We start from the raw sequence: 18,153 nt of genomic DNA on the forward strand, positions 1-18,153 counted from the left end.
ATTTGTATTACATGAATTGGAAGGATTTTTAAGATCTGGATATCACTGTTCCAGGCATAAGAAAGCTGAACATGTCTGACTGCTTCTTTTTAAGTGCAAGAAGCAGACAGCTGAAAGGCTAACATTACAGACAGTTTGCTCAGAAAGGTATTTGTTTACAGAGAACACTCACCTTCATTGTACGGCACTGGATTGCCAATATTCCCACCAACCTTATCAGCAGTTTTCAGAACATTTAAATCCATCAGTATAACCACTCTCCTACAGACACAGAATAGACAGCAATAAAGGCTTTCACTCCCTCCACAACTCTATCAGACTCTGAATATCCTTTTCAGCCAAACCATTAGGGGCTGATTCTTTGGACAAGGGATGTGCAAGACAAAAGCTCTCCACTCTCAACTTAACCCTCTCATGAGGTACAAGTAGGCTTGAAACTGTACCACATTTCATCAAGAACAGCCAATGACAGGCTGAATGGACACACAAATATGGCTTGAAACAACACAGTGTTTTAAGATCTGGCACGGTTTTGAGACTTTTACAAGACAGAATATATTCCCTGCCTCAAAAGAGGTTATATTCCCTCCACAAAAATGCTGAATATAAAGACTATGAACCTCGGTTCATTTTCTCCTAGACACATACAGAGTTTTCCTATAATCACTTCACTCAGATCCCTACTTGTTTTGCAGTATCCTACCTCCCTTCCCTCAAATTTTCATAAGAAAGACCAGATTCCACAACTTTTTTTTTTATTATTTCTGCTATTGCTTGCACTGGGTACTTTCCCTCCTGCACCCTAAAGACTGAGTAATTTCAGAGAATCCCAATCAAAAGAATTTGGCCTCTGATTAATCAGAAAGGACAGAGCACCCACTAGTACTGCTGTCCTTCTGTAGGACCATACTTTAAGAAACATACATACCTTCCATCTTTCAGGCTGTTGACAATGAATCTGTTAACCTGGCAAATACAGTGGGCTGATAAGCGTTCCTCTTCCACCAGAGGGTTCAGTTGTGTTGCCAACATGAATGCTGCAGAAACAGAAGAAAAACATCGAAATAATTAACACATGCTGAACCTTAAAAGGGGCTGTCATGGCAGGCCACAACTTTTTCCAGTCAGTCTAGCGTTGCATTAGATCTAAAACTTGGTCAGTTATTTAAAAACATAGAAACCAGTGTAACCACTAAAAAGTTACCAAAACTGAACATAACTATATTGTATTTATTCCCCAAACTTCAGAGTGCAGTGACAGCTAGAATGATCATATATCAAAGAAGTCAGAAAAGATTAAGCTAAATTAATTTAAAATCACTGTCACAAAAACACAGACAGTTTTCTATATTTTCATTATACCCTATAGCAAGTTAATTGCTTAAAGCTCACAAAGAAAGTTCCAGAATAGAAGGATTTTGTCCAGATGTTAAAATGCAGTTGTACACTTCAGAGCCTGTGGCCCCTGTGTATGCCACGTTCTCCTTCAGTACTCATTTTATCACTAGGCACCTTAAACACCAGACCAGAAACTTTAGCACTATTAATGTCTCCACAATTATAAAAATTTCACTACAGCTTCTCGTTCTTACAGGAGAGTGTGTTAACCCCATCGCTCATCAACACTCGGTAACGTGGCGGCCCGTTTCCTGTAGCAATAGCCCGTGTATTCTGTGGGGAAACAACAGATTATTAGTTCTCATATGTTCAGAAACTCTTCAAAACCATAAATGTGACGTTGTTGGTAAATGACCTATCTATTCAGGTGGGTTTTTTTTTGAGGACTGACATCAACAGCATAGCCCAATTAAGAGTATATCAGGCTTGCTCAGCTCCTCTGCAGAGGAAGTCTGGCCACACTCTGAACCCTGCACGAAGCACACGCAGTCACTAACGGAGGCACAAGAGGTAACGGGAAAGTACTCACGATGACCTGCAGCACGGGCTTGGAGACATGCTCCCCCTGCATGATCGCCTGGGAAAAGAGAAAGCAACTCTCAGAGAGGTGCCACCACCTCACTCAGCAACGTTTCCAGACCCGCAGCTGAGGGGCACTTGCCGCGGAACAGCCAGAAACAGGGGAATGGTCAGGGCCCTTCCCACCTCCCGGGACTGGGCCCAGCTCAGGGGCCTGCTCCCTGCCCTCAGGACCGGGCACGGCGGGGGGTGCCCAGGCCCTTTCTCCCAGGCCCAGGCCCGACCCAGGCTTCAACCCCCTCAGGGCTGACCTCAGTCCCATCCCCACAGTGCGCGGGGCCAGCGGCCCAGGCCCCTCACCGCGATGGCGCCCTCGCTCAGCTGCACACTCATGGTGCCGCGTCTCCCGCCGCGCTCCGCCGCTGCCGCCAAATCCTCCCGCCGCCGAGAGCCGTGCCCCCTCCTTCCGGCGCGCCTTGACGTCAGACGGCAGTACGGCGCTTCCTATTGGCCGCCTCGCGCCCGTACGGCGGAAGCGCTGCTGGGCGCCGCCATCATGGTCTGCCGGTGATGGCGCTGCCGGTGGAGGAGTGGCGGCTGTACGCCGCCCGGCGCTGGGCCGCGCTGGAGCCGGCGCTGCGGGAGCGGTTGGCGGTGGCGTCGCTGCAGGACACGCTGCGTCTGGGCTGCGGCCTCCTCCGGTGAGCGGCGGGCGGGGTTGGGAGCGGAGTGGGGCGGAGAGGGGTGCCGAGCTGACCCCCGTGTCCCGCAGGCCCGAGGTGGAGGCGGCGGTTCTGCGGCAGTTGTGCCGCCGGGTGCCCGCGGGCAAGGAGCCGGCGGCCGCTCGCTTCTACCGGGAGGAGGGAAACCGGCGGTTCGGCCGCCGTCAGTACGGTGCCGCCGTGAGGCTCTACTCGCAGGTAGGTGGGGCGGGGGCGGCCATGGGGAACGGCCCCTCACGGTGAGGGGTCCGGCGGGGCCCGGCGTGAGGGGATCCGCTGGGCTGTGACCTTGAGAGGGTCCCGGTGAGGAACTCTGCAACTCTCCCGTCTCTGCAGGCAGCATCTCACGAGCTCCCCGGCAGCCCCGAGGTGTCCGTCTGCTTCGCCAACCGCTCCGCCGCCCTCTTCCACCTCGGGCACTTTGAGGTAAGTGACGGTGGGGTGGCAGTGGGACCCACAGCAGCCCACCCCTCCGGGGTCCTGGGTGCCCCCCGAGCCAATCTGCACACCCAAAGGGTGGTCTGAGGTCTCCCGTGCAGCAGGAGGGGGGATTGAGGCAAGGAAAAGCCTGAGCACCACCTGAGGTGTTGCCACACAATGTTCATAAACGGGGTGTTTCTGCAAACCCTTAGAGCAAGAGACTGTAGCTCAGATGTGCCTCTGATGCTGTGCCTAAAGCATCCATCGTTGCTTAAACTTTCTGAAGGGTTCCTGCTTTCCTTCTTGTTCTATGTCAGGAGGCTTTATTTAGCCAACAGATTGGCTGTGCACATGGAATTTGCTGATTGATGTAGTTTTATTAAAACATTCTGCATCTGGGATGGAATAAAAGAGCACAAGTTTCAGCTAGTTTTCACAGAATCACAGAATGGCCGGAGTTGGAAGGGACCTTTGGAGATCATCTAGTCCAACCCCCCTGCCAAAGCAGGGTCACCTAGAGCAGGCTGGACAGCAACGCATCCAGGTGTGTTTTTAATATCTCTAGAAAAGGAGACTCCACAACCTCTCTGGGTAGCCTGTTCCAGTGCTCTGTCTCCCTCAAAGGAAAGAAGTTTTTCCTCACGTTGAGATGGAATTTCTCATGTTCCAGCTTGTGTCCATTGCCCCTTGTCCTGTCACCAGCCACCACTGAAAAGAGCTGGCGCCATCCTCTTGACACCCACCCTTTAGATATCGATAAGCATTGATAAGATCCCCCCTCAGTCTTCTCTTCTCCAGGCTAAACAGATCCAGGTCTTTCAGCCTTTCCTCATAAGAGACGTGATCCAGTCCCTTGATCATCTTTGTAGCCCTCCACTGGGACTCTCTCTGGTAGTCCCTTATCTTTCTTGAACTGGGGAGCCCAGCACTGGGCACAGTACTCCAGATGTGGCCTCACCAGGGCAGAGCAGAGGGGGAGGATGACCTCCCTCGACCTGCTGGCCACTGTCTTTTTAATGCACCCCAAGAGACCATGGGCCTTATTGGCCACAAGGGCACATTGCTGGCTCATTCGAGTACATTTAAAAGGCCTTGTCTTTGTTTCTAGGTTTGTTTGGAAGATATTGCCAGGGCTGAAAGTCATGGCTATCCAGACAGGCTGCTGCCCAAGGTCTTGTTGCGGAAGGCTGAATGTCTGCTGTGCTTGGGGAGGTTACAAGATGCAGCAAACGCCCTCAGCGCGGTGGAGAATAAAATTGCTATGGATGGGATCATGACTAATCCTGCCCACCAGACACTGCTAAAAAAGTTAAGTCAACTGAAGATTAAAATACATAAGAAAGAGAGCTGTCCACAGCCTGCACGAGAAGCATGTGGTGACATTCAGAGAGATTCAGAGTTCTGGGAAGAGAATGACAGTATTTCAGGTGCATCTTCATCTTTGAGCTTGAATTTTGATATGGAGAGAGGACGTCACTTGGTGGCCAGCCAGGACATCCAGCCAGGACAGAACCTGCTGAAAGAGGAGGCCTTTGTAAGCGTGCTCTGCCCAGGGGAGGGCCTTCTTTTGCAGGACAGCAGTGAAACACCATGGGATACTCAAGTCACAAATGCAGATCTTTATTGCCACCGTTGTCTGAGGCAGCTCTTAGCCTCGGTGCCTTGCCGTGGGTGCAGTTACGCAAAGTACTGCAGCCAAAACTGCGCAGACGTGGCGTGGGAGCGGTACCACAGGATGGAGTGCTCCTTGGGAGCCCTGCTTCTCACATTAGGGGTCTTCTGCCATGTTGCCTTGAGGACTGTTCTACTGGCGGGATTTGCAGAGGTCAGCAGGCTGGTGGAACGGTCCCATGATGGTGATAAGGACTTTCATAACCACGAGGCAAGATGTAAACATCCCAGTGAGGCACCAGATATGAGAACTGGTACCAGAGGTGTCCCTGGTTGTAACGATAATGGTCGGTACCAGAGTTCTTACCAAGCTGTGTTCAACCTTTTGCCACATGCTGAGAAGCACAGCCCCGAACATAAGTTCCTTTGCATGCTGAGTGTGGTAGCTGTATGCAAACAACTCCAAGAAGCTGGTCTAGAGGCTGCTGTTTTGAATCAGGAATCATCTGAGAAGTGGTCCAAACCAGAGGCATGTGAAAAAACATCAGGTGAATTGTCTCCAGAGCTGAAGATTATGGCAGAAGCGATGCTGAGGCATGTGTTGCAGCTGCAATGTAACGCACAAGCGATCACTGTCATGCAGGAGTCAGGTAAGATAAAAACTTTTAAGCCCTTCTCTGTTGTCCTTGCTTATCTAGCTTGTGTGAAGAGACTGAATTATTGGTTGTAAAAAGCTTCCGTTGCAGATAGGAGCGACTCGCTTAAAAATTTAATGGCCTGTCCCATGCTGGCCTGCTCCTTGGTGCACATGTAGAGGGTATTTAGCTATTATTTATTGCAGCAATATATGAGAAACCTTTCTACTGCTATCTGCAATCGGTCGCTGTGCCCATTGCATAAGTTGCATGGGTTACTGAGCGTTCGTTCTCAACCTACTTGTTTTTCCTCTGCCTTTAGGGTCTGGAGATGGTGCTGTTGTAAATAAGAAGCCTGTGCGCCTGGCGACAGCCTTCTTTCCTGTCCTTAGCCTTCTGAACCATTCGTGCTGTCCCAATATCAGTGTGTCATTTAGTGGGACAGCTGCCACTGTCAGGGCATCACAGCTGATCCCAAGCGGCCAAGAGATTTTCCATTGCTATGGTAAGTATTAACTCTCTGTTTGTCTCAAGGCACAGACATCCTTTCGCCTCTACTTGGCATGCTAACTGATTGCTATTAATATCATAATTCCCAGTATAATGTTGCTAGAGTCTTTCTTTATGTATAAGCCTTGATCAAAGATATCAAAGCAAGAGTTTATCTCCTGAGCCCACTGTTCGGTTTCCAGTCTCCAGTTATGTCCTCTCCAAAAGATGATATATCTAGTCTCAATTGTAACAAAGATAGATTCAATCTGATGTTAAGAACTGTGCCTATTCAATGATTTCCATCCTTGCCATCCCTTTGCAGGGCCTCACCGATGTAGAATGAGGGTTGCTGAGAGACAGCAGCTTCTCAGTCAGTATTTCTTTGAGTGCCGCTGCCAGGCATGCCTTGATGAGTTAGAGTCTGATGTCAAGAGTGTGGTGTCCGTGAGAAACTCATTCCGCTGTCCTAGCTGCCGGGCTTCAATGCAGGTAGTTCTTCCATAGTTACGGTTGTATAACTTACCGGGATTTGTAACGTTTTGGTCTCTAGGAAATTCTGGAAAATTTAAGAGTTAAAGACCTGAGTCTGTGACCTCTGCTCAGAAGGCAAAAGCCCCTGTAGAGTCAAGACTGTATCTCGCTGTTCTTAGCAGCTTCCTTGCAATGTTCTTGCATGTCAGTCTTCCAGCATTACAGGGGAAATAATGCCTTTAGTAGCAAGTTAAAGTCAAGTGTGCTTAGAGGGGCTATATGTAGCAAGAGTCACACTCTCTGCAGTTCACAGGATGTAGATGAAAACAGTGTGTAGCACGAGTTAAATGAGGAGAAGTCCACATAGTGTGTGTCTTGTATGAATGTTAGTTGGGTACTACATGACCCTGCTTTGGCCTAATCTATAGCTCCCATAGTCATCGCTGTTCCTGGAAGTTTCCCATAAAATCAAATAAGCCAATAGCAATTTACAAGCAAGTCACTTAGTTTCTCGGTTGCACTCATTAAACAATTTAGCATCTCTGTAACATGATACAGAGGTAACGGAGGTTGGAAAGTAAGCTTTGAGTGAGCAGGAATGATCACGGGGATGATTTCTACAGGGAGAAGACATGCTTTGTTGTTCAAATGAAGCTTGTGCAGTCTCAGTCAGCAGAGAGAGCCTGTCACGCCGTTTGCAGGACCTTCAGCAGCAAATCAAGAAAGCATTAGAACTGCTAAAAGACAGGAAGGCTGGTAAGGCTCAGCTTTCTGCTTTAAGGTCAACAGCTAATGAGTACACACCACGAGACATAGTTCTAGCCATGAGATGGCACTGTTGCTTACGCAGTTGGGGTTTTCTGGCATGCAGCCTGGTGTCCCTGGGGACTTGAGCTTTAAGTTTTTTATACCCCTGATCCGGGTGTTAATCTAAGTCACACGTTGTTCCATAGTAACTAAGAGAACTCAGGGTAACATTGGAGTTACGTATTCCCAGGCCTTGCTTTCCTGGAGTGAGTCTGGCCAACGCTGCGTTAGAATAAGCAGGGTTGGGGATGAAGTTGATGTTGAATCCTAACCGAATCCAAATTGAGCTGTCATAAGATGCAAAGATGAGATTGGACTGATGTTATTTCATGGATCATGGAAATCTGGAGACTGGCCAGCAGGATGAATTTTATACCCCATTTTGTTATAGATCAGGCTATCAAACTGCTCCTGAAGTGTCAGATGGATGCTGGAAACTTCTTGTCTCCAGAACATTTGCTGATGGGAGAGATGGAGGATCATCTGGCACAGGTCTATGCTACTCTTGGTATGGCATTGTCTTCTCGTTATCTTTAATTTTATGAACTTTGAATTTAACATGACTAGCCTTTTCCCTGATGAGCCGTTTACTTTTCTCCTACTGTATTTGTCTGGTTTTGACAGCAGGGCTCTCAGACTGCTTTAGCCAAAACTGCATTCCCAGCAGCCAGTGAACAGTAATGTGATCTCATGTTCTTCTAGATCCTCTGTCCTGGTTCTGAGGTCAGCAGCCTCCCAAGAATTCTGTGAATGTAGTTCATCTCATTTTGCATAGTGCTGTCAAATTCTTTGGGTAGCAGTAGCTCTAGAAAGTATTTATTCATTACTCATTTTTTTTTGTTTGGTTTGTTTTTTTCCATCAGGGAAGTGGCAGGAAGCAGCCAGGCACCTGGAGAGGAGTATTGAGATTGTGGAAGTGCATCACGGGCCATCAAGTGTAGAAATAGGTCACGAACTTTTCAAGTTGGCACAAATTCTCTTCAATGGGTAAATTTGCTTTCATTCTCTGTCCCTTCCCTGCACTACTCCTGTGTGTCTGATGTGATACCATGGCAGGTGGTCCTTGGCACCTTGCAGGGTGTCTCGCAGGACCCTGGGCAGTCTGGCACGGGTACAAAAGTTGGCCATTACTCAAGTGCAAGTTCATTAATCCCACTGAGGTTCACTTTTACCTCATTACTCTCTTTGGACCCATTTCTCTGCTTTGTGCCTGTCTATTCTTTTCTTCTCCCTGGCTCCATTTATTCCCCGTCCTATTGTTTTATTTTGACAACTAGTCACCCTTGGTGTTTATACGTCAGTTGTACAATGTTGCTGACATCTTTTCAAAGGAGGAAATAAAATCCTCTTGCTCTATTTTGGCCCTCTTGGCAAGCAAATCCCTTGACTGCTTCTGCAAATCTAACACCACCTCCCTTTAACTGAATTAATTTTAGCTGGAGCTGCAGTGATGAAGCAGTGGGTACCTATGCTCAAAAAGAATGTTTTAAGTTTTTGTCCATATCCTTACCTTTTTCTCCCCTCCCCATCCTCCTTTTGCAGCTGAAGTGCATGCTATTTCCCTGGTGCTGGAAGGCAGTGGAGGGGAGGATCTGTACCTGTGAACAGGTTTAGGTTTTTATTGGGGAGGGGTTAAATGTTCTGAAAGTCAAGGGAGATGAGTTAAGTATTTTGCATAACTGTTCTTATTCTCTTCCTATTTCAGATTTGCAGTTTCTGAAGCTCTGAGCACAATTCAAAGAGCAGAAGAGATTTTGTCAGTGCACTGTGGTCCTCAGAGTACTCAGATCCAGGAACTACAAGAGATGAAGACCTGTCTGTTAGAGCTTCCCAGAAGCATCCTTCAGAGGACTTAATTTCCCTGTCAAAAGAAGCTGCAATGTGATCTTTCATCAAAGCTAAGTTTCATGTGGTAAGGTAGACACATAGTACGAGCTGGAAAATCCCGTGTACCAACTTGAATGAAATCTGAAGTGCTCTTTAGTGAGACTTGTAAATAAAATGACCAATTCTAACATGAGGGGTCTGTGCCTGGTATGCTGGGAATAGATGCTATTGTATAATTTCTGCATGTGTGCTTGAAGCAAATGTTTGAGCTGCTTGCGTGTGTGTTTCTAGACATGTAACTCTCCCATGTGTGGTACCCTGTTGGTCATGAACACCCAGACCACGCTGCCTTTTATTTCTAATGCTGCGAAGCACTTTTCTTCTTACGAGCATGAAACCTAAATGGCTGGAATGGGTGAGGCAGCAGACTGGGAAGGTCAAACTGACAAGCTATGAGAGGGGACACTACAGAACTTGGAGGGCTACCAGTGCCGACCTGTCAGTGATGAGGGATTCCGTTTAAACAACTCGTGTCAGGTTGGAGGACAGGGTAGGGAAAAATGCAGTATATGTGAGAGGATGCTTGCCTGTAGGACACAGAACTGCATTGTGGCTCATCTGGGGAAAATGGGAGTGTGAAGGCATGTGACGTAGGCAGACAATCTTTCAAGGGAGAATACTGGGGCTTGCTGAGATTAATAGCAAAAGCTCTTTTATTGCAGCATGAAGGCATAAAATTTGCAAGTTGTGTCTTTGTGCAGCAGAGCAGGGAGCCAGTATCCCTCCCGATACCACCCTTTCCATTTGGGCCCTACCATTGCAGATTATTGTGAAAGGATCTAAACGCTCCTGGGATCCAGGATCTTGCCAATGAAGAGGAGGGTTCCAGTGGTATCATCTCGCAGTACAAGAAGGAAAGGTCTGTCCACATGATATTCTATGGGGAAGGTCAGACGAGCAGCATTCACCCCGGGATTTGGTGTGGATCTTTCCCCATCTTCACTAAGCTCCAGCACTGCCTTGTGCTGCACGTGAGATAGCTTAATAGGCTTGGCAGACATCTTGGTAAAATCAGGTGATGTGAAAAGTGATTGCAGCCCTGGAGGAAAGAAAGAAAATTCCATTAGCTGAAAGCATAGATTGCAGGTGGGGGAGCTGTCCTGCTAATGCTGTGATCCAGGAGGGCACGTAGCTGCTCTGGTAGAGTTTATTGGGGGTAACAGGGAGAAGAAGCTTACATCTGTTTGTACTGAGCTTCTCCCTCTCAATCTCAGAAGCATTGTATGAGCTTGGTGGAAAGACGTGATAAAAAATTAAGGAGTCCTGGACCAAGGTGATTTAATTGCTGGTGACATCTCTACAGACTGACAGCAGGACCTAACTAATAACCCACCAGCTTCAAATTCTTCTGAGAGCAGGAAGCAACTTGCCCACTGCTTTGAGCCCTGGCAGTCTGCAGAGGGTGTGTGATGTACATACTTGTCTCCTTTAGTGTGCTGCCAAGTGCCTCTTCGTAGTTCAGCTTTAGTTTGGGCAAGCTTAGCACAGCGTGGACTGTCTTCAGCTCCTTGTCTACGTCGTGGACAAACTCAGAAGTAAGGCTTTCCTCAATCAGAGTCATATTCTGGATCACCTTCGTAGGCAGGAAGAACATGGCACTGATTCCCTCTGTCAGTGGCAGCTGGGCGATCTGGAAGGCCAGTTATAAATAAGAAAGGGTCACATCAATAATAAACAGTTTTACCCATCCTGTGCCAGGCACGGGCCTGAATCTGACCTGCCTGGTCTTCTTCCCTGGTTGTTTTTCTCGGACATGATGTTTCCTGACCCCTCTGGTGCCCAGGCTTTCATCAACCCATGCTGCGCTCTTTCTGCTGTTACATGGCAGGGGCTCTCTCTCACCTGTTGAATCCTGCAATGATCTGCAGTATTGCTTTGGGGGATTCTCAGCTGGAGCACCTTTGGGCTCATGCTACAGTGAAAGGTTTGTTGAAAGAGGAGGTAGAGATGGCAAAGTTTTGAGGAGTGTGCCCAGCCCCTCTTTGCCCAACTTTATGTCAAGCAATACAGGATAGTAGGACCTGTGTATTATTTAAATCGTGGACTGCTTGTCACGTAGCCAATGTAGAAGTAGGATGTGCTAAGAATCACCACACTGCCTTCCAAAATAGGGATTGCAAAAGTAGCCTGATGGGAGGACCAAGGCTGTCTTCTGGAATGGGTTAACAGGTAAGTGTAGCTGAGCCTGTTCCTCAGTAGGTTTGGGAGATCTTGTGCAATGTTTGCTCTCTGACCTTGCAGTTGAGTTCTGAGTCAAAACCATAGCGCAATATGGCTTTGGGGTCTGACATCATGGACACCTTCACGGTTCTGGCCTCATCCAGATGGAAGTCCTTCAGGGCAGTCTTCTTGATGTCAAACTTGGTTTTCCATGCTCCTGTTTTTTAAAAGATAAAATGGAGGATTTTATGGAATAATAGTGAAACCAGACTTGTGTCTGTGGCTGAATAATCTTGCACTTTGTGTATATATACAGTATTTGTGCTTTAAGAGTTGAGGCAGAACTGAATGAATTGATAGAGATAGAAATAGCCCGACTGGAGCTACTGATTTTTCTGCCACTCTTTGGCCCCTCCTTTTCATCTGAGAATTGGCTAAATGGGAAATAAAAAAATCAAGACAGTATATGGGTGGAGTAGCTATTGGGAAGTTGATGTCTACTTATGTAATTGCAAAACTATTTTAAAGGGTAACAATTGTGTCAATGCATATAAAGTGCTTCTCTCCCCACCCTTTATTTCGCTCCTTGTCTCTAAGCAATAATTCTCCAGGACGCTGGCTGACAGCATGTTCTAGAACAGCTCTCTAGTATCTCCCTCTGTTCCCTTTACAGTGGTAAAAAAGCTCAGTACACTTTTTAAGCTGTGCTTTCCCTAAATGGTAATATTTTGTCTCTTGCTGTGGAGTTTTGTGAGCTTAAACTTCTCTGGTCTCTTACTGCAAACGGGTCAATTCAGCTTCCTGAGAGTAACAGTTCCTCCCTCAAGGACTATTTCTGTTTGGGTAGTGTGCATTTTTTCTTCTATACTAAACATTCTCAACCACTTTGTTCTTACACTCTGTCTCTTTGGCAGTCTGTTTGCTCTGTTGGAAGTGAGAGCATTCCCTCCCATCTCTTCTAATGACTGCTTCGTAGACCCTCTGTAACCAAGTACACAGCATTCTTACCCTTGAAGTAAGCAGCCCCAGCAAGGAGAATACTGACATCTGTGGGCATGTCCTTCATAAACCGCATAATCCTTCCCTTTGTCTGCTGTCGTACCCAGTTGTTGATTTCTTGGAGGTCTAACTGGGTATTGCCGCTTAGTGCCCTCAAACGCATCTTGTAGGACTTCTCTAGTTGGCTGTGAAAACCAGGCTTCACCCTCAGTCCTGGGAAACAAAAAGATCAATATTGCAGTGAGCTCCCTGATCGAAACAGTCTCGAGGCAGCAGATTGCAATCCAAAGCCCAGCAGCAGCACTCTCATAAAATATCTCTGGCTGTGTGTGTACAGAAACCTGCTTTGAGAAAGAATGACTGAAGGCACACGGGATAAACTGATCCAAATCCTAAAGCCACCCATGCTGGAGTATGGGATAACTCTCTTCTGAGAAGTAAAGGAAGGAGATAAGAACGGAAGGCTTGGATACAGCTATTCCTACATCAGTCTCTCTCCTTTTTCCAGCTTGCTTTATGAGTACGGCTTACTCAATCTATTGGATTCTTGGAACCAGCAGGTTCCAAAAGATAGCTCTTAACTTTCTCAGCATATGTTTATCACACGTCGAAAGCAGACATTTCAAATAGTTCTGCAAGGAATTAAACAAAGAAATATGGCTGAACGCTATCATGAATAGAAAATGGGATTTGTGGTTGCTGGGGTTAGCAACACCTGCCAGAAAACCTAGAGTGAAGGCAAAATTCTCAGCGAGTTTCTTCTGGGCCTTCCACGTGTTAGCTGCTCTGTCACCAGTGTCTCTGTGTGCATAAGTCTAGTCGTCTGTCTATGTGCACACAAACTTTCTAGGCTTTTTCAGGAGCAGCAAGAGCATTCCATGCACTATCTGCATCCTGGCTCAACAGTATGTCAGAGCCAGAGCTGTTAGTGCGGTGTTATTCAGTGCGTTCTACCTGCTGCTGGTTATTTAGGTAAAATTTGGTAGAGGGGAAGAAGGACTTTTACTTTTCTCCAAGATGATACGGGAGGCGCTTTTCATGCTCTTCTCTGGTCCAGCCACACTGCTCAGTAGGTCCTTGTAAGTGTCATGGACCTCAGCTTTGTTAAGCAGATCATAGAAGAGAGCGCGAGAAATCACATCTTCTGTTCGTTCTCCAGCCCCTGCCAACAAGAAGGCCAACAGTGTGAGGGAAGGCCTGTCAAGCCAAAGAGCGTCTGAGGAAAAGGGGCAAGAACTCACCAAGCGAGAGTCCAGAAAGCGCAGTCGCCAGGCTGAATGGAGACAGCAGCACGTTGGCAGTGGCCGTCCGGCTGGATTGCTGTCGGTACAGGTCATAGCCGAAGTTGGAGACTGCAGCTGCCAGCTTGTTTACGGGGCTCTTGTAGAACGGATCTTCCTCTTCGACCTCACCGGCGTTGGCTCCATCAGCGGTGGCAGAGTTCTAGCAGGTACAGGGAGCGCTTTGGTTAGAATTGTAGTTTACAAGGATAGATATTTCAAAGGCAAGCAACCTGCAGATACTCTCCTATGATCTACAGAAATACTGGCTTAATCTTACTGATGGAGAGCGTAGGAACAGTGACTTTAGTTTCAAGTGGCAGTGCTCAGATTGGAATCCCCTGTTTCTGCCTCATGGTCATCCCCTGATGTAACGACTGTGGTTTTATGTAGGTAAAGCAGGAGTTAGTCTCATTAAGTTGCTAAATAAAATCCTAGTAACTTAGGAGGGTAGTGCTTAATCCTTCCGTAGGATTCTCTAAAATTAAATTCCCTGCTCCAAGCATCTCTCCCTCACTCTCTACTCGTTGTCTTCTACTCACCTGCTCAGTAGCTGAGTTCTGGGATCTGCTTGGGACAGTTAAGAGACCCAGGAGAAGGAGAACCACTGGAATCTGCATGCCTGAACCTACAGAGTAAGAACATGATAGAGGTAGTTTGAACAACTGAGCAAATACATATCTACCACTACTTTTTGCTGTGCCTGGTGGTGACAGGGACTGCAGTGACACATGCTGCTGTGAAACACACACCTGATCTTAGCTGGGTTTTCTTCTTCTTCTCCAGTTTGAAGTATTCAGCCAGCCTGGCCCCAATGACTCAAAAATTGGGCCAGCACACATGCCTGGGTGTGCCTGAGCACAAAAGAAGATGTGTGTGGCCCAAACCACACTGGTGCTGGCAGTAAAATTACTGAGTGCCAAGGTCCAGAAAAGCACTAAATCATATTTTCTGAGTTTTAGACTTTAAAAATGCAATACTTCAGCACTTATAAAAGGTCACAAATCCATGTTGTTGAATGGGGCAGAAGACGAAACTGCCTGGTTACTGCTCTGTGATCCAAGTTACTGCCTCAGGCAGTAGTTGGTTGTGTCTCTGTGTCTGCATGTACCTGGAAGGCTGTACAGCCTATATTCATCCTTTGCTTCTTATTTGGAATTTGATAAAGTAAAAGTAGAAGAGCTTTCTTAAAAGACAGTAAGGAAAGGGGCTGGGAGTAAATTCCCAACTCTGGGCCAGATCTAGAGAAGTGAAAGGCAGGGCTTGGCTCATTCAACATTTTAAATGGAGGTGGGAGAAAAGTACCAAACGCCCCAAAGCTGTGCCTTCTGTGGAATCCACTTTGAATCACTCCCAGTACTGGCATGTGTGGCCCTTGCAGACAGATCTGTCTGGTCCAAAGGGCAGTGTGTAACCCAGGGTTCCACTGTGGGTGAACCAGAGCTGCTGCAGAAGTGTCACGTCCCTGAGAACAGACGCCACTGAGGCTGGTCTGAAGCAATGTTTATATAGATTCCCAGAAATTAAAGGAAGAGGGTTGTATTTAACTAACCCCTGTGATCCAGGCATCCAGTGAAGGAGGAGAAGGCACATGTGTTTCAGATTAACTTCAGCTGTAAAGAAAACTTGCCTGCTGGTAGAAATACAACTTAAAGCCACGTGGCTACAACAGCCCCAGTTCGGGACCCAGTCTGTTCAGGCAGAGTTTTTACTTCGGTGAAAAGCAGTTCACTGTTTCCCTTTCCTGCTAAACCCCTTTTCCACTGGAGGTAGCTCTGCCTTGGAGTAAAAGGTGTCACAGTGGAGGTTTTGAGAGTTTTCATCTATGTGTAGACAGTGTAACGCAGAAGTGGTACCCTCTTTTCCCCGTGCACTTGCATCCTGTGACCTGCTGCTGTCCTAGCTGCCGAGTAGATGAGGGATTCTGATGCAGAAGATGTGTATCAAGAGGATTTACCACACTGGAACAAACCAATCTGTTTGGTGGTATGATAGTGGGTAAGATATTGGGATTGCTCTTATCATTGCAGAGTTTTACAGTGAACAGGCACCATGCTGAAAGAGAGATGACAGAAGCCCTGTGTGAGTCTAAGTTAAATGGGTTTTAGAGAGGAGTTTGTGAGGATGCCTGCACCAAGCAGTGCTCTTGCATGCTGAGCAGAAGAGATTTGCCCCAATCTAGCTTAGAGATGAAGGTTTTCCATGGAGCATAACCTTTTCTCTGAAAAGAAAAAAAAAAAAAATAATCCCAACACAACCTCTGCTTCCAACTACACTGAGCTCCTGGGAGCATGAGAGCGGAGATTGGTTTTGCAGATTTGTATTGTTTTTGCCAGTACCGTCACCAGCTTCATATTTCTCAAACTTGTGCCAAAAAGCAATTTCCATTTTACAAAGACAAAGCCTTTTGCGTTTGAATTGGCCTGAACATCTGGATTCTATTTGCGTGTCTCTTAGCACGCAGCCAAAAATGCAGAGAAAAGAATTTGGTTGGAGGAGAGGTGGGATGGTTTCGGGCATGGTATTAAAATCTGTGGCTGCCTTTGAAGAGAAGAGAAGGAGCAACAACAGCCTGTGATGTTACGGTCAGGAAGGTACGGGAAGAAAACTTTGAGAAATGAGCTGAGAAGGAACTTTGTGCCTGGGAGTTGTCTATTTGTGAAGGCCTGCAGGTGCAGAGGAAATATTTTGCTTTCCATCTATAGCGGTACAAGTCTTACATCATTTATAAACGTTTCTGATTTTAGGGGTGCAATGAAACATCACCCGCGAGTTCAGAGTGTTCACTGTGATTGCTCTGCCCCACAGCACTGACTCCTGAAGCAGCGTGCAACCACTAGGTCTAAAGGATTTGACTGTCACCAAAATTGTTACCGTCGCAAAGAAAAAGCACGTTCCCAGCTGCAGCACAGATGCTACAAGTGCAGAAAACCACCCCAGCTCCCACACTTTCAGCCCCGGCGGCAAAGAGGTGCCCTAGGATGCTGGTGCCTCCCATCCCTCGGTGAGACCCCTCATTTGGTGGGAATCTCATCCTTTACCACCTGCAGAAGAACCTTTCTTCCCGTTTCCCAGGTGCTCCGAGAGCTCCCCAGCCTCAGCCCCTGCCCTCGGCTCCCCCGGCCGCTGGCGGTGACCGAGGCTGAGCTGTCCCTTACCTCGGGCTCCTCTCGGCCGTCGCAGGCTCCCAGCGGCTGCGGGTCGGGGACAGTGTGGGTTTCCTGCGGCCACATCTGCTTTTTGCTGCTTCCCCCAGCCCAGCCTTCGGCTGGCTTCAAGTTACAGCTTCCCAGGGCTCTCTTAAAGTGCTCTGCTCCCATTTTCCCGCTGCTGCCACCCTCCTGCTGAATTGCACTAATTTTTTAATAATAAATATACTCCCCGCGATCAGGGCGGTCTGACGGGTAAAGCAGAGCTCAGAGGGGCAAATGCTCCCTGCCCTGTTTGAGCAAGGCTTTTATTCCCGCAGTTTTGCCGTACAGGGAATTTCTTCTGTCTCAGAGGTATGGTTAATGCAGCGGTGTTTAATGGATTTATGGATTTATGTCCAAGATTTAATGGAGAGACTTGTCAAGTGGAAGCAGGATTCCGTTGCTGTTTAAAGCGGTTAAGGGGAAGGTGTTCAGAAGTGGTTCTATGCAGTGACAGTTACTAGTTAACAAGAGGTTATTAACTTAACTGGCTTAAAGTTTTTGGCTGAAAAGAAAGAGACTAAAAAGCCAAGAAATCTTGGTAATAAAAAATAATGTTGTAGGAGCTTACAGAGTGATAAATGGTCTGGAGAAAGGAAAGGGGCAGAGGGGTTTCATTATTTTTTGCGATAGAAGACTCCAGGGGAGCACCCATCAGCGCACATTGAAATCAAGAGAGTTTATTTTTCATAAGTATTAAATTGTAAAACTCATTGTAGCTAGATACTGCAGAAGATGAAAGATAAATAGATCGGGGGGGAGGAACTAACCCGAACCAAATTAGTGGACGACAAGTCCACTGAAGGCTAACAATGGTCGGATGTAACGTCAGACTCGGCAGCTGGGCGATGCAACCAGACAACAGTTGGTTTTCCTTGTCCCTAGTCATTCTTGGCTTTTTTTCCCCTCCAGTCATTTGTTACTGGGTCCTGGGAGAGCCAGGACACTGGGCTAACTGGTCACGTAGCCGGCCTGATCCAGGGCAGCTGTTTGTCTTCTTGGAAATGCTGAAAGTAAAGTGTAGTCGTGTCATTGCCCCCGGTCTAGGCTTGCACTGGGACATCTCCTGTTTGGGCCACCAGCCTCGCCGCTAACAGGTAACGAGGAGTAACTCATGCATTCTGGCACTGAGCTCATATTCCCTCGGCAAAGAGGAAAGGATGGCTTTAAAGAAGCAGTAGCTGCTGGTATTGCAAGCCAGAAAAGCAAATCAGGTAGTCCGCCCTGTGACTAGTCAGTGCTTCAAAGGTGACCTTTCTAACAAGATGAGTAGCAGCTCTGCTTTCAACTGCTTCTCAGCTTGCTCTGTGAGAAATCGTCTGCAGAGAGAGGTTTGTGCTTGTTCGTCTTCCATCGTTGGCCCGAGAATGGGGGTGTTGGCTGTGGAGACAACTTCTGGTGGTTTTCATCTCTCCGCCTCGATCCTTTGTGGTATTAAAATGCCCTTTATGGAAGGACCACTAGAGAATTTTTTTACATCTTGTCCGTATCTTCAAATACGCCTGTTTAAATACAGGTTTGGTTTTAAACCACTTAAATCAGAGTGGCAGAATGTTATTGT

General features: G+C 47.3%; 2 protein-coding genes across 3 annotated transcripts; one reads left to right on the plus strand and one right to left on the minus strand.

Moving 5' to 3' along the window:
* The first annotated feature begins 2,487 nt into the window (after positions 1–2,487).
* SMYD4 (SET and MYND domain containing 4) lies at positions 2,488–9,093 on the plus strand. 2 transcript variants are annotated; one of them, XM_074160753.1, is made up of 10 exons: positions 2,488–2,618; positions 2,690–2,837; positions 2,976–3,065; positions 4,168–5,320; positions 5,628–5,810; positions 6,120–6,289; positions 6,892–7,024; positions 7,467–7,583; positions 7,939–8,062; positions 8,781–9,093. In XM_074160753.1, exons 1-10 carry the CDS (start codon positions 2,488–2,490, stop codon positions 8,929–8,931), a joined length of 2,400 nt encoding a protein of 799 aa, XP_074016854.1. In that variant the 3' UTR covers positions 8,932–9,093. The 2 variants fall into 2 exon arrangements, with proteins under 2 accessions (XP_074016854.1, XP_074016855.1); XM_074160754.1 differs by having other exon boundaries at positions 6,120–6,286.
* Positions 9,094–9,593: 500 nt separating this feature from the next.
* On the minus strand, positions 9,594–16,713 carry SERPINF1 (serpin family F member 1). Its single transcript, XM_074160624.1, has 8 exons — positions 16,560–16,713; positions 13,944–14,029; positions 13,363–13,564; positions 13,128–13,283; positions 12,131–12,334; positions 11,197–11,339; positions 10,382–10,592; positions 9,594–10,001 (listed from the first exon to the last, which is right to left on the minus strand). The coding sequence occupies exons 2-8, from the start codon at positions 14,019–14,021 to the stop codon at positions 9,742–9,744; spliced, it is 1,254 nt and encodes a 417-aa protein (XP_074016725.1). The 5' UTR covers positions 14,022–14,029; positions 16,560–16,713; the 3' UTR covers positions 9,594–9,741.
* Positions 16,714–18,153: the final 1,440 nt, after the last annotated feature.

Source organism: Numenius arquata, chromosome 18, assembly GCF_964106895.1.
Source record: "Numenius arquata chromosome 18, bNumArq3.hap1.1, whole genome shotgun sequence".
Lineage (NCBI taxonomy): Eukaryota > Metazoa > Chordata > Aves > Charadriiformes > Scolopacidae > Numenius > Numenius arquata.